Raw genomic sequence first — 14551 nt, 5'->3', positions numbered from 1 at the left:
AGAGCTTTCTGTGTGCTACCATGTATCTCTCACCATGTAGAAGCTGCTCAATGCTGCCTTCATGGGATGCACTGTGATTTTTTTTTCAGAGTGAAAAAGCGAATTCGTAATGAATTGATTTAAAAACAGCAGCTACTCAATGTCTCTGCCCTCTCGCCCCCTTAGTATTTACTGTAATGTTTTTGGTTTGTTTCTTCGTGTGTTTTGATGTTAAATTCACTAGTTTTTTGCAGTGGTGTAAAGTGCCGCCACTGGCCTCTAGAGCAGCGGAGACTATCACGCTTCTCCATCTTGCAAGCCGATGGATGAGTCTGGGTTTGGTGGTTGCCAGGAGAACGGTACTTGTCTGACTGCATTGTGCCAAGTGTAAAGTTTGGTGGAGGAGGGATTATGGTGTGGGGTTGTTTTTCAGGAGCTGGGCTTGGCCCCTTAGGTCCAGTGAAAGGATTTCTTAATGCTTCAGCTGACCAAGAAATTTTCGACAATTTCACGCTCACAACTTTGTGGGAACAGTTTGGGGACAGTTCCTTCCTGTTCCAACATGACTGCGCACCAGTGCACAAAGCAAGGTCCATAAAGACATGGATGAGCGAGTTTGGTTTGGAAGAACTTGACTGGCCTGCACAGAGTCCTGACCTCAACGCGACAGAACACCTTTGGGATGAATTAGAGCTGAGACTGTGAGCCAGGCCTTCTTGTCCAGCATCAATGTCTGACCTCACAAATTTGCTTCTGGAAGAATAGTCAAAAATTCCCATGAGCACACTCCTAAACCTTGTGGAAAGCCTTCCCAGAAGAGCTAAAGCTGTTATAGCTGCAAAGGGTGGGCCGACATCATATTAAACCCTATGGATTAAGAATGGAATGTCACTCAGTTTCATATGGGTGTGAAGGCAGATGAGTGGATGCTTTTGACAATATAGTATAATAGCATTAGTTTTATCACTTTAATGTTATCACTCATATCAAGAGCTGCAACAAATATTTGCTAAAATTTCAGACATTTGACAATTTCATCTTTATAAAGATGAAAAAGCCATTCTGATAACTGTAACTTATACTAGTTTTTATTACCCGGGTATTGTTTTTATCAGTCTTTTGGGACACAAAATTTTGTTTATGAAGTTTTTGTTTATAAATGCTAGTGGGTCACCACCATGCAGTAGTTGTGTATCTGATCTGAAGAGAACAAGATCTGCCTGAATGTCATGCAAAAGCAGTGTTTTCTGGTTAGCCCTCTGTCCAATGAACCTTTTCTGTGAAAAGCACAGGGATATCTCAGCTGTAGTCAGTTAGGCCTGTTAACTCCGTTCTGAACTGTTACATGCTCAAAAGCCCTTTACTTCACTCATTATTACGTCAAACTTTCTGCACCCATGAGGTTCCCCTTCTGTAATTATATTTGTTCTTTGAGCTCACTTCAAGAATAAGGAGATAGGCCGTATTGGGTTTAACATAATTCTTAGATTTAGCCAATAATTCATCTTTTGTAAGGTTTATTGTACCTAACAAACATAACAAAGATAAAATGAACAAACTGTCAAACTAGAATGATAAAATTCAATCATTTTATGTACATGAAAGTTATGTCAATTTATCTTAGAGCTGATTAGTTGAGTGCTTAAAACTCTTTATCCTAGAATTTTTCAAAATGTCTATGGAGAAACAAACTTATTAAAACTGCACCAGGCAATCAAACAGGCAAGTCAAGTGAAAGTATATTTGTATAGCGCTTTTTACAACAGGTGTTGTCATAAGCAGCTTTCCAGTTCCAAGTCCCCATGCGCGTCACATGTGATGACAATGGCAAGGAAAAACTCCCTAAAGGCAAGAGATAGAAGCCCTGAGAGGAGCCAAGAGTCTAAAGGGGAAACTATCCTCCTCTGGTTGACCTTGGATAGCAAACAGCTCAGTGAGTAAGTGGGTGGCCACTGGTCTCAGCTGGTCAGGGCTGCCAGCTCATCTCCGGGATACCAGTTGTGCTACTTGCTGTGACAAGAATTGTTTATCAGTGATGTTTTTCAATTACCTTGCAATACTTCAGGTTTCATTCAAAAGCAGAAGTATAAAGTAAATAAATTAACAGATTCCAGCAGTCATACAAATCAGCAAGTTAACAAGATAATATTAACAACAACAACACAAAGAACAAGAAAAAGAAAATGGCAATAATAATAAATAATGTTATGATATGATTTTAAAAATTGTCATCTTTTTTTTCTTTGAGACAATATCCAATACTACGGTTTCCTCCCTTTAGACCTCCACTTGAGTAAAAGTACAAAAGTATTTGCCTTCAAATGTACTTAAGTATCAAAAGTAAAAGTACTAAAAGATTAATTATGGTTCTAATGTCCTGTTACTGTTTTTATAACAAGACTTGCTTTATTAAATTATTTTAGGTGAAAATACTCCAGTGTTGCTCTTGATAAACCAGGCTTTTAATAGAATTGAATAGAATTTAATTAATTAGTGACGATGACGTCTATTTAAATGATCACAAGCACAAAACACTGAAGGCAAGCAGTTTCCATCAGGGAGAACCGAGTGGCTCTGAAATCACTTTTTACAAATAAGCAAAGTTTCAGTTTCAGATTTATTTACAACTTAGTTCCAAGTTTAAGTTGAATAAAAACTGGCTTTAAACTCAGGATCACAGATGAGCTCCTTTACTATGTTGATCTGTAGGCTCTGTTCATAAACATAAACCAGCCCAAACTCATTTACTATAAAATGAAATGGTGTTTGTAGAAATTCAGAAAAAAGCCGCGTCAGTCTCGACTGCATATGTGGACATATTTCTATATTGAGCTCTATTTACACAAAGTTAGGTTAGTTCATCATTTATGTTGAACAGACTCTCCCAAAATTTGACGCTGCTGCACTGACATTGAACCGTGTGCTGCACTGGGTTGGTATGACCAACAGGTCAAAACCGGCTCTAAACAAAGTGACCGCTGGGCCCTGATTGGTGCTCTGGCTTTGCACTTTGCTTTGCATTTTGATATGTTACATTTTTATTCACACAGAAACCAAAAGGAATGACAGATTTATCAAAATGTAGTGGAGGAAGAAGTCAGATATTAGACTCTGAAATGTAGTGGAGTGAGAGTAAAAAGTCGCCCAAAATGGAAAAACTTCAGTACAGATACATGAAAAAATTACTTAAGTACAGAAGCTAATTACATTTACTTAGTTACTGTCCACCACTGCTGTTGAGATTACAGTCTGAAACATCTCAAACATGTACTGCTGTTAGATTGAGTAACTGATTATACAGTAAAGAATTTTCCATCTCTCCACTGCCAGAGAGATGTGAGAGATCTGATTGTATCTGAACAGACTGGCTCCTTTAGTTGAACTGAGTTTGACGTCTGCAGTGAAGTGAAGTATAAAATTATCTTTTTTTTGGCTTGCTTTTGTGCTTACCTAACACTCATAGAACCTGATCTTCATTCTCTTAGAAGTATTTTGGATCAGTGATTCTTGCTCTTGGCAAACTGTACAGGGGTGATGATGGACAAGAATACTGCAAGACTGGAAGACATTTTCATAACACACAGTATGACTCATAATGTTTATGATAAATTTGCTTTTGGAATGAGGCACAATACAGGATGGCCAATCAGAACAAAGGTCATATACATACAGTAATTTTCATACAGTAACATACAGAAATTCCAATTTTCATTTATCATTTTATTCAGTGTCTAGTTTGTCCATTGTTCCTTTCTTTTCAGAAAGGGATATTTTTCCACACCTCCAAAGTTCAGTCTTAGAAGTTGAAGGTTTTGCTCTTAGTGATCCAAGTAACTCCCTGTTGGAGTCATTTCTGAGTTTATCAGGATCCGCTTTCTAAAGACCTTTTCTGTTATCTCTCTGGTCAGGAATTTCCTCAATCCTCTTTGAGACGCGCTTGGGCTGCCTGCAGGAAGAAATTCCCACAGAAACGCTCCGTTTCATTGCTGCGGCCAACAATATGCTGACCCTTTCGGAGACCGTGCTGTTTTTTCCTCGCTGGACCCGCAAAATCTTTCCCTTCTGGAAGCAGTTCATCCAGGCCTGGGATGATCTCTACAGCGTGGGTGGGTATGAATACATTGACCCCCCCCCCCCCTTGCAATTTTAGTGCATCATTCTTATTTATTTGCTGAGAGGCCACATTGCATGTTTTCCCCCACTAGTCAAATTCAGCAAATCAACAGTAATTGTGCACTAAAATGTGCAGAGGTGTGTTTTCTTTTGAGGCTGTTAACTTTTTTTTTTAAAGAAGATCAATAAAACCTGTTTTTTTGGAGAGAGGCACAGAGCTTTGTATGGTCAAAAGTATGGGATCATTTGTCATGTTAACTTCTTTGTTATTAATTTAATAGTAGAATTAATAGTAATTCTTAAATAACAGACATATATAGTATATGTATTTAAGTGAAACCTCTTCTGAAGGCTTATAATAACATGAATTCTATATGAATGATCATTGATTGAATGTACACTGCTCAAAACAATAAAGGGGACACTTAAACAACACAATATAACTCCAAGTAAATCAAACTTCTATGAAATCAAACTGTCCACTTAGGAAGCAACACTGATTGACAATCAGTTTCACAGCTGTTGTGCAAATGGAACAGACAACAGGTGGAAATTATTGGCAATTAGCAAGACACACTCAATAAAGGAGTGGTTCTGCAGGTGGAGACCACAGATCACTTCTCAGTACCTTTCTGCTTTCTGGCTGATGTTTTGGTCACTTGTGAATGTTGGTGGTGCTTTCACACTCGTGGTAGCATGAGACGGACTCTACAACCCACACAAGTGGCTCAGGTAGTGCAGCTCATCCAGGATGGCACATCAATGCGAGCTGTGGCAAGAAGGTTTGCTGTGTCTGTCAGCGTAGTGTCCAGAGGCTGGAGGCGCTACCAGGAGACAGGCCAGTACACCAGGAGACGTGGAGGAGGCCGTAGGAGGGCAACAACCCAGCAGCAGGACCGCTACCTCCACCTTTATGAAAGGAGGAACAGGAGGAGCACTGCCAGAGCCCTGCAAAATGACCTCCAGCAGGCCACAAATGTGCATGTGTCTGCACCAAAGGTTAGAAACCGACTCCATGAGGATGGTATGAGGGCCCGACGTCCACAGATGGGGGTTGTGCTCAGAGCCCAACACCGTGCAGGACGCTTGGCATTTGCCAGAGAACACCAGGATTGGCAAGTTTGCCACTGTGCTCTCCACAGATGAAAGCAGGTTCACACTGAGCACATGTGACAGACGTGACAGAGTCTGGAGACACCGTGGAGAGCGATCTGCTGCCTGCAACATCCTTCAGCATGACCGGTTTGGCAGTGGGTCAGTAATGGTGTGGGGTGGCATTTCTTTGGAGGGCCGCACAGCCCTCCATGTGCTCGCCAGTGGTAGCCTGACTGCCATTAGGTACTGAGATGAGATCCTCCTACCCCTTGTGAGACCATATGCTGGTGCGGTTGGCCCTGGGTTCCTCCTAATGCAGGACAGTGCTAGACCTCATGTGGCTGGAGTGTGTCAGCAGTTCCTGCACGATGAAGGCATTGAAGCTATGGACTGGCCCGCCCGTTCCCCAGACCTGAATCCAATTGAGCACATCTGGGACATCATGTCTCGCTCCATCCACCACCACCACATTGCACCACAGACTGTCCAGGAGTTGGCGGATGCTTTAGTCCAGATCCCTCAGGAGAGGAGATCCTCATCAGGAGCATGCCCAGGCATTGTAGGGAGGTCATACAGGCCAGACACAATACTGAGCCTCATTTTGACTTGTTTTAAGGACATTACATCAAAGTTGGATCAGCCTGTCGTGTGTTTTTCCACTTTAATTTTGTGTGTGACTCCAAATCCAGGCCTCCACTGGTTAATAAATTTGATTTCCATTGATGATTTTTGTGATTTTGTTGTCAGCACATTCAACTTTGCACAGAACAAAGAATTCAATGAGAATATTTCATTCATTCAGATCTAGGATGTGTTATTTGAGTGTTCCCTTTATTTTTTTGAGCAGTGTAGAATATATAAAATTTAAGCATATGTTTAAGTAACCATTTTATTTCATAATCTTAATAATATTTTCATGTTTTTATTGTTGTTTTACTTTATTATGCTATAATTACTTACTATAATTACAGTAATTTTGAAAAATGGTTTTGGATGCTTTATTCAATACTACATGTACTTTGGAAACAAAAATAAGTTACTAAGTAATAAATGCTGTAATTACCTATTTATAATCTTTTTTTGTCAAGTTATCAGAGGCATTGTGGATATTGATTTTATTAGTACTTAGTTCTCACGTCTATGTATTTTCCCCCACACAGTCATACAGCTCTCTTCATCATTCTGAACATTTTTTTCTGAACATAATTTTTTTTCAGCTTGCTAGCTCATTATTTGATGTCTGTGAAGTTGCACAGAACTAGCAGATTAGAATCATTTCATACATTTGTCTGCAACCAAATGTCTTTTATATAATTGAAAACATTGACTCCAAACTTCAGAACAGTGGTGTAGCTCAGCCCCAGTTGAGGAGCTGTATGTAGCATGCTGTAAAGTGTTCTCTTCATATGTGCGTTTACCTAATCTCCAGTGCTGGTGGGTTGCAAAACCCTGATCTGGAAATACAATACTGAATCATTTGTGGATGAGGAGGTATTTCTCAATATTACATTCTCAGTAGAGTCACAACTCCCTTTTTTTTCTCCAGTGAAGTAACAGGAAGTTTTAATGTATGTTGTTCTGCTGGGACATAGCCCGGCTTTTGATTGACAGGAAGGTGAAGCAGATGGATGAACAGGTGCAGCAGGGTGAGAAAGTGGAGGGCATGTACCTCACCTATCTGCTGTCCAGTAACAAGCTCTCCCTGGCTGAGGTGTACATCACCATCACTGAGCTGCTGCTGGGAGGAGTTGACACAGTGAGTGTGTGTGTGGGTGTATATTTGGGGGGGTGAGTGTGTGTAAAGCTGAGCGGTGCAGCCAAAAACATGAGCTGGAGAGATTTTAATTCACCCAAGACTTCTCATTATATTTGGTCCATAAACCAGTTAGGGGCAAAATGGTGGCAGCAGTACCATAAACTTACATTATGTAGCACCAGCTGTATTAACAAAGTTAGCAAAAGTTTAAGAGCTTTTTGTCTCTGGCTAGACCTGCAAATTAATTTAAGGACTAACATTTAATCACAGCTAAAAAGCACAAGGTTAACTTTGGTGAGATGGAAGTCACTTCTTTAGGGAGAACTATAACAGTACATCATACGTCAGAAGACTGTAATGAATTTCATAACAAAAGACCTGAACATTACAATAAACCCATGAACATTACAAAAAATACAAAGGGGACAAGAGGGCAGAGACGCTAATTTGCTGGAGTCTGCCCTCATCTTGCAGCAGCAGCTTCTTAGGAAACTACAGAAAATTAAAGTAGCACTTAAAAAGCTTTTGCTGCTGTGTATATTGTGTATATATTGTGAAGCAGAATGGCAAAAACATTGTATTGAAAATACCTCAAACACATTTAAAAACATTTGATGTTGGTAATTGTTACTGTTCTATCACACAGACTGCTTGTGTTATTTTGGGGGTTGGTACAAAAGTATTCACTCACCCATCCAGATCATTGAATTCAGGTGTTCCAATCATGTCCATGGCCACAGGTGTATAAAACCAAAGCCCTAGGCATGTATAAAGTGGAAGCAATTGGGAATGACAGCAACTCAGCCACAAAGTGGTCGGCCACAAAATGACAGAGCAGGGTCAGCAGATGCTGAGGTGCATAGGGCGCAGAGGTCACCAACTTTCTGCAGAGTCAATCACTACAGACCTCCAAACTTCATGTGGCCTTCAGATTAGCTCAAAAACAGCACAGAGAGCTTCATGGAATGAGTTTCCATGGCTGAGCAGCTGCATCCAAGCCTTACATAACCAAGCGCAACCAGTGCAAACCGCGTCAAATGCAGTGGTGTAAAGCGCCACCACTGGACTCTAGAGCAGTGGAGACGTGTTCTCTGGAGTGACCACTCACGCTTCTGGCAATCTGATGGACGAGTCTGTGTTTGGCAGTTGCCAGGAGAACGGTGCTTGTCTGACTGCATTGTGCCAAGTGTAAAGTTTGGTGGAGGGGGGATTATGGTGTGGGGTTGTTTTTCAGGAGTTGGCAATTTCATGCTCCCAACTTTGTGGGAACAGTTTGGGGACGGCCCCTTCCTGTTCCAGCATGACTGCGCACCAGTGCACAAAGCAAGGTCCATAAAGACATGGATGAGCGAGTTTGGTGTGGAAGAACTTGACTGGCCTGCACAGAGTCCTGACCTCAACCCGATAGAACACCTTTGGGATGAATTAGAGCGGAGACTGCGAGCCAGGTCTTCTCGTCCAACATCAGTGTCTGACCTCACTAATGCGCTTCTGGAAGAATGGTCAAAAATTCCCATAAACACAGTCCTAAACCTTGTGGAAAGCCTTCCCGGAAGAGTTGAAGCTCTTATAGCTGCAAAGGGTGGGCCAACATCATATTAAACCCTATGGATTAAGAATAGGATGCCACTCAAGTTTATATGCGTAAGAAGGCAGATGTGGTTGGTTAGTGTAGTGGGTAACACCTCTGCCTTCTACGCTGTAGACTGGGGTTCAATCCCCACCGTGGCAAACACCCTACACTACACCAATAAGAGTCCTTGGGCAAGACTCCTAACACCGCCTTCCTCTGTAAAATGATCAAACTGTAAGTTGCTCTGGATAAGAGTGTCTGCCAAATGCCGTAAATGAACGTATGCTTTTGGCAATATAGTGTATGAATGTGATCTGTGTGTTTGTAATGACGTATGAGCTTTTGCCAGGACATTTCTAGCATTGATTTCTCACATTCTGTCACTGATGATTTATAGTGGCAGAAACAAAATAGACGTGCGTGCAGGTAATTCACTTTTCACTGTGAAACAGTCCCGGGCCCAGATGAGCTGCATTCCTGTTATTTGTCTGAACCTGCACCTATCTGCGCAATCTATAGTCTGCGACTGTTACATGCTGGCTGTGATAACTGCCTGAGGAATGTAGAAAGCGTAGCCTGTAAGCAGATTCAAGATAATTCAGGGAGATGTTACAGCTTTCTTCTTCCTTTTATGAACAATTCAGCCGAAAGCAACGTAAATAGAAGCGCTCCAACTTAACATGCATGAGGGTTTAATTTAAGCATTTGCTACAAAAGTTACATCAATACAGTTAATTAATGTTTGAATTATATCAGTTTTAAATACTTCAAAATACATGCATCAAACTGAATATATTTAGTCAGAAGATGCTGTCAGAATATATTTGGATCAATTGATCAATTAAGAATATATAATTTTGGCATTGGCTTGCACTGATACCAGCAGAAATGCTATGTCAGATAGCAGAGGAAAAAATAACGTGATGCACCTGTGCAAGAAAGCAGCATTATGCTTCAGTATAACTACAATTTGCTTGAAAAGACTATATTTGCACACATTTGTGCTGTGGAAAGTGATTTTTTTATTATGGAAAAAATAATGGTGTGGCAAAAGTCTAATTTACACAGTTCACCCCAGATGTACTTGATCAGATGTTTGTTGTTTCTTTAGTTTAGCACTGGTGCTATAAGGCTGATGTTGCTAGCAAATGCTAGAGGTCGGTAGGGGGCTGGAGGATAGGGATCTGGCACTGTGACCGGAAGGTTGCCGGTTCGATCCCCAGGGCCGACAGTCCATGCCTGAGGTGTCCTTGAGCAAGACACCTACCCCCCAACTGCTCCCCGAGCACTGTGGATAGGGCTGCCCCCCGCTCCGGGCAAGTGTTCTTACTGCCCCCTAGTGTGTGTGTTCACTAGTGTGTATGTGGTGTTCCACTTCACGGATGGGTTAAATGCGGAGGTGGAATTTCCCCGTTTGTGGGATCAAAAAAGTATCACTTATCACTTAGTCCAAATCTTGCTAAACTCTCTGTGCAACCACTTTAGACTGCAGTGTTGTGTCGAATTCTAACTCCTCTCCTGGATACGGCTCCCCTTTGCGCCCATGCTAGATTACATTACCGATTATTGTTTCTGTGTATAAACATATATCTTTAGTTTGGAAAATGAGGAGATAATTATAAATAATAATTAAAAAAACAGAAAATGTGAATTTGTCTGCTGTGTTCAATTGCGCAGTGAAGTCGGATGTGGTTTGCGCAGGTTGAGGGGTGTATTTGGGGGTGTATTTAGGGGTGAATTTGGGGGTGTATTTACAGAAATATTTAGGTGACTCTTGTCTTCTAGTGTTTGTTACATACAGACTTTAAGCTCCAGCACTAAACTTTTTTTTTGTCTAAACATTCCAAGTATGGTGTTTAAAATAGTTCATTTTAAAGTCTTGTATTTTTTAAGGAAAGTGAATGTGTAACCGTATCCGCAGTAAGTTTCAGTAATGGTGTTGTACTGGAAGAAAAAGCTTTATTGTGCCATCTTGACTTTCTCTCGCGACTTACACGTGATATTTATCGTAAATTCAGAATCTACACTTTTGACTGAATTTCTTTGTTTTACTGAGTTATGAGTCAGACATGAGTAAAAAATAATTAATAAAAAAAACACTAGCCTGCTTATCACTGATGGTAAGGTTATTCTAAAGTACTGTATTTAGTAAATCTCTGTTCCTCTGTCTCTCATTTTCTCTCTCAGACATCTAACACCATGTCCTGGACATTGTATCACCTTGCCCGAAATCCAGAGATCCAGAAGCACCTGTATCAGGAGGTGGTGTCCATGTGTCCAGACAAGCAGATGCCCACTACAGAGGACTTGACCAGAATGCCCTACCTGAAAGCCATCATCAAGGAGACACTCAGGTACATGCTTTATATACTTTATAAGAGGTTTAAGCTTTGGAATTAATGATCTTATGTTATTATTCTGTAGGACTCGGAGAGAGCACGGCACAGTCTGACATATTTAGTTTTTTTGCTAAATAATTTGACAAACATTAAAAACTTTGTACAAGCAACCTGTGTCTGCTGCAAATGAAAATAACTTTGTTTCAGGTGTCTACATTTGAACAATTCAGCCGAAGTGCCTGTGATCGAGCTGCGTGTTTTGGAGTATAAATAACAGTACATCCCCGCTGCAGAAAGCCCATATTTAAGGCATATTTTAATGTAGTTACTGTTTATTTGCTTAATGTATGATATTCCAGAAAAAAATAAGAAGAAAAACATGGCCATTACAAAAGTTATGACACATTTTATACTTCATGTTTTTCCCGACATGTTCGACTCAGTAAATTAGTAGAAATCTGCAGAATTTTTTTTTCCCACTTAAAACACTGGAAAGCACTGGCAGATTTAACTTTGGCCATGAAGTAGAACGGAAAATGTCTGTATGATAAAACAGGAACATACGTTACTCTGTGGAAATCTAAGGTACCTGAGAAATGATGTGTAAAAACTATTTATCTGGGTAGTAAATGTTTATCTGCTCAGAAAAAAACACTAATATTAGAAAACCAATAATAGTCATGTAAACCATATACCTCCTTCAGGAAGCCTAGTATTTACAGTTGCCTTCCAGTACCTGGTTTGTCTGCTAATAGAATTGAACAAATCTACATGGTTGCTGGATTGCAGCGAGAAGCAATAATGTTTATTTGTACTTATTCTGATATTATTGTGTTTTCACTAGCAAAAGGACACTGATTAGATAAATGATGTATGCATAGTACTGTAACATATTTAAAATACATTAGTAGCTCATTATTTTAATGAATCTGAATAGAAATATTTTAATTTTATGATTTTTAAATGCTTGATTAACATTATTTATTATTAGTTATTAGTTGGTATGATTATTTTTTCAGCCTGCTATGTTGAGGCTGTACTTTAGCATGGCTAACTTTCACTGTGAGTTGGCTATATGTGAAAACAGATTTCTGTGACACAACTCAGTAACTGAAAACCACTTACAGTGAGGTCCATAACTTTTTAGATGTTGAAAAAGCGATTATTTTCAAACAACACATTGGAATCCAAATTAAAGAATGAATATGAGCTCAAAGTGGTCACACCGTAACACTACCTCCAGCATGATTGACAGAAGAGGTGGTGTTATTTGGATCATGAGCAGTTCAGCTCCAATATGCTGTTTAGACCACTATAAATAATAACTCTGTCGACATCCAAATATTTTTGTAGCAGACTGTATGATAAAACTTCTTGGTACAGGGTGAATGGTACTCTAGTCTTCAGGGTGAATCTTGAGGAATTGTTTAATTGGCACAAAAAAGTCACAGAGCAAATTAATTATGGGAATAAATGAAAAGCATGGATTACTTTAATCTGTTGAACTACAAAAGAAATCATTTTAAACCACGTTTGGTGGAAGCATAGTTGCTGCAATGAGGGTGATCTATTTAGTACTCTCAGCCAAATTTATGTTCAAAGTATAGCTCATGCATGCCAATAAAAACACAGCAAAAAGCCCTTAGTAGAATAAAAACCTATCAACCAGCCATACAACTTGCAAAAATGAGCCTGGTCACTCCCAGACTATCTCTATCACTAAGTAATAGAAGCAGTGTCTTTATGATCAAGGGTGTCCTTGACTTTTAATAATTTAGATAATTTTAAGTGTACATGTACTTTCCACAGGGCGTTCTGTGATCCAGTGTAGTTATTCTGACTGGAGTCAGAAGTCCTGAACTTTTCTGTTATTTATGTTGAAGCATTTAAATGTAGTTAAAATGTTTTGCATGTAGTTTGAATGTTCTGCATACCCTCTGCTTTAATGCATGTGGGATCCATGCAGTATGACCGCTACCTTTGAGTTTGGTGAGAAAGCAAAGACGCAAGTGCTCTGTATAGCAAAGCCATTAGGTCTTCTGTAGTGCTCTGTTTCAGCTTCATTCTAGATTATGTGAAGGAGGCATGGGGAATTACCCTGCAGATGTTGTTTATGCTGAAATCTAATGACCAGTGATTTTGCTGCAGAGGAAATGAGTTGGAGGCAGTGAAAAGATGGAAAGCTTGGAGAGAGCGGCGGTTTTTAGTCCTATCGTGGTTTGTTTGGGTGTGAAATTGTCACAAATTACCTGATAGTACTATGGCTATTGTCCATACTTCTATACTTCTAATTGAACCTTTCTGTGCTGCAGATTGTACCCTGTTGTCCCTGGTAACGGACGCCTCACCCTCGACAACGAAGTCATCGTGGACAATTACTGGTTCCCTAAAGGGGTAAAATTAGTGATGAACCAGATTTTTTGCACAGAAATGCTCCATTTACTAATAAAATGACCTCTGAAGACATAAAAATGTATTGAAATGCTCACTTACTTCACTATTCATCCTATTGCTCCTCTAATCAGCTAATCATAATTCAAAATTTTATGATGATATGATACTACATTTAATGTTACATGCAGTTGTTAAGTATTATTGCATCAACAGCAACATCAGTCACCTAATTCTCCTATCAGACGCAGTTCCACCTGTGCCACTATGCAGCGAGTCATGACGAGAACGAGTTCCCTGATCCTGAGTGCTTTGTCCCGGAGCGCTGGCTGAGGGGGGTGCCGTCCCGCTCCCAACACCACCCCTACAGCTCCATCCCATTCGGGGTGGGAGTGCGGGCCTGCGTGGGTAAGAGGGTGGCCGAACTGGAGATGTACTTTGCTTTGTCCAGGGTGAGTTGGCTGGTGCTGCTGCTTATTTATTGTACACAATAACAAGTTTGGTGTATGAGCTTTACTCACCCCGTATTTGAGCTTTCATTCAAATGATTTAACTGAAGACCTTCTCTTATCATTTGTGATGTATTTTGGAGTGAAAAATGGCATTAAGAAGGGAGGCCTGGAGGTGGTGGAAGTAGGAGTTGAAATCTGATATTATTGATTTATATTTCTTTTCCCCACCTACTGCTGCATGGTAATGAAATCAAAAGTTGTAGAAGTGGTATGATATGATGGATCATGTTTAATTTGCCTGAAGTCAATTTCTTTTCAGGCTGGCTGTTGAGGAGTATGTTCCTCATAAATGTTATTGTGCCTTACAGTCAAAATAGTAATTTTAATTTTCATAACTGTTTGCATCCATTATTAGCTGTGCAAACATTTCAGCTACTATAATAAAGTTTAAGAGCTGATGTGCTTAATTGTAACATAGTTAAAGCAATAAGTTTATTAACAGTTTTCCCTTTGATCCCAAATGTTGTCAGTCACAACAAATGTTTGGTTTGCACATTAATTTTGTTACAAGACTTGCTTATGTGGCTTTAGACTCTATATGAAATACTGTTATATATAAAAATAGACAAAAATATGGACAAAATACTATTTTTAGCCTTTCAGCATGTTTTTATTCATTATTTATAATGTCATACCGTGTCAGAAACCCCTAAAGCAAGTATATTGTAGTTTGCACATGATGCTAATGGTGTCATATAACCTTCAGTTGTTTATTAGATACATAGGCCTTGTAGCTCCAGTGCAGAACTAAAGAAGCAAACTTCCAGACACCTTGGCTGATCAATTACATTTG

General features: G+C 39.9%; 1 protein-coding gene across 1 annotated transcript in view; it reads left to right on the top strand.

The window, feature by feature from the left end:
• si:ch211-113j14.1 (cytochrome P450 27C1) overlaps nt 1–14551 on the top strand; it is a 28434-nt gene that overhangs the window by 12529 nt on the left and 1354 nt on the right. Inside the window, exons 4-8 of the mRNA XM_017702174.2 lie at nt 3888–4085; nt 6780–6943; nt 10704–10870; nt 13168–13249; nt 13492–13698. Coding sequence (XP_017557663.1) covers nt 3888–4085; nt 6780–6943; nt 10704–10870; nt 13168–13249; nt 13492–13698 — 818 coding nt within the window. The remainder of the gene's footprint in view (nt 1–3887; nt 4086–6779; nt 6944–10703; nt 10871–13167; nt 13250–13491; nt 13699–14551) is intronic.

The sequence above is a fragment of the Pygocentrus nattereri genome, chromosome 30 (assembly GCF_015220715.1).
Source record: "Pygocentrus nattereri isolate fPygNat1 chromosome 30, fPygNat1.pri, whole genome shotgun sequence".
Classification (NCBI taxonomy): domain Eukaryota; kingdom Metazoa; phylum Chordata; class Actinopteri; order Characiformes; family Serrasalmidae; genus Pygocentrus; species Pygocentrus nattereri.
Note: the sequence above shows the minus strand (reverse complement) of the source record. Positions and strands in the feature narration are given on the sequence as shown.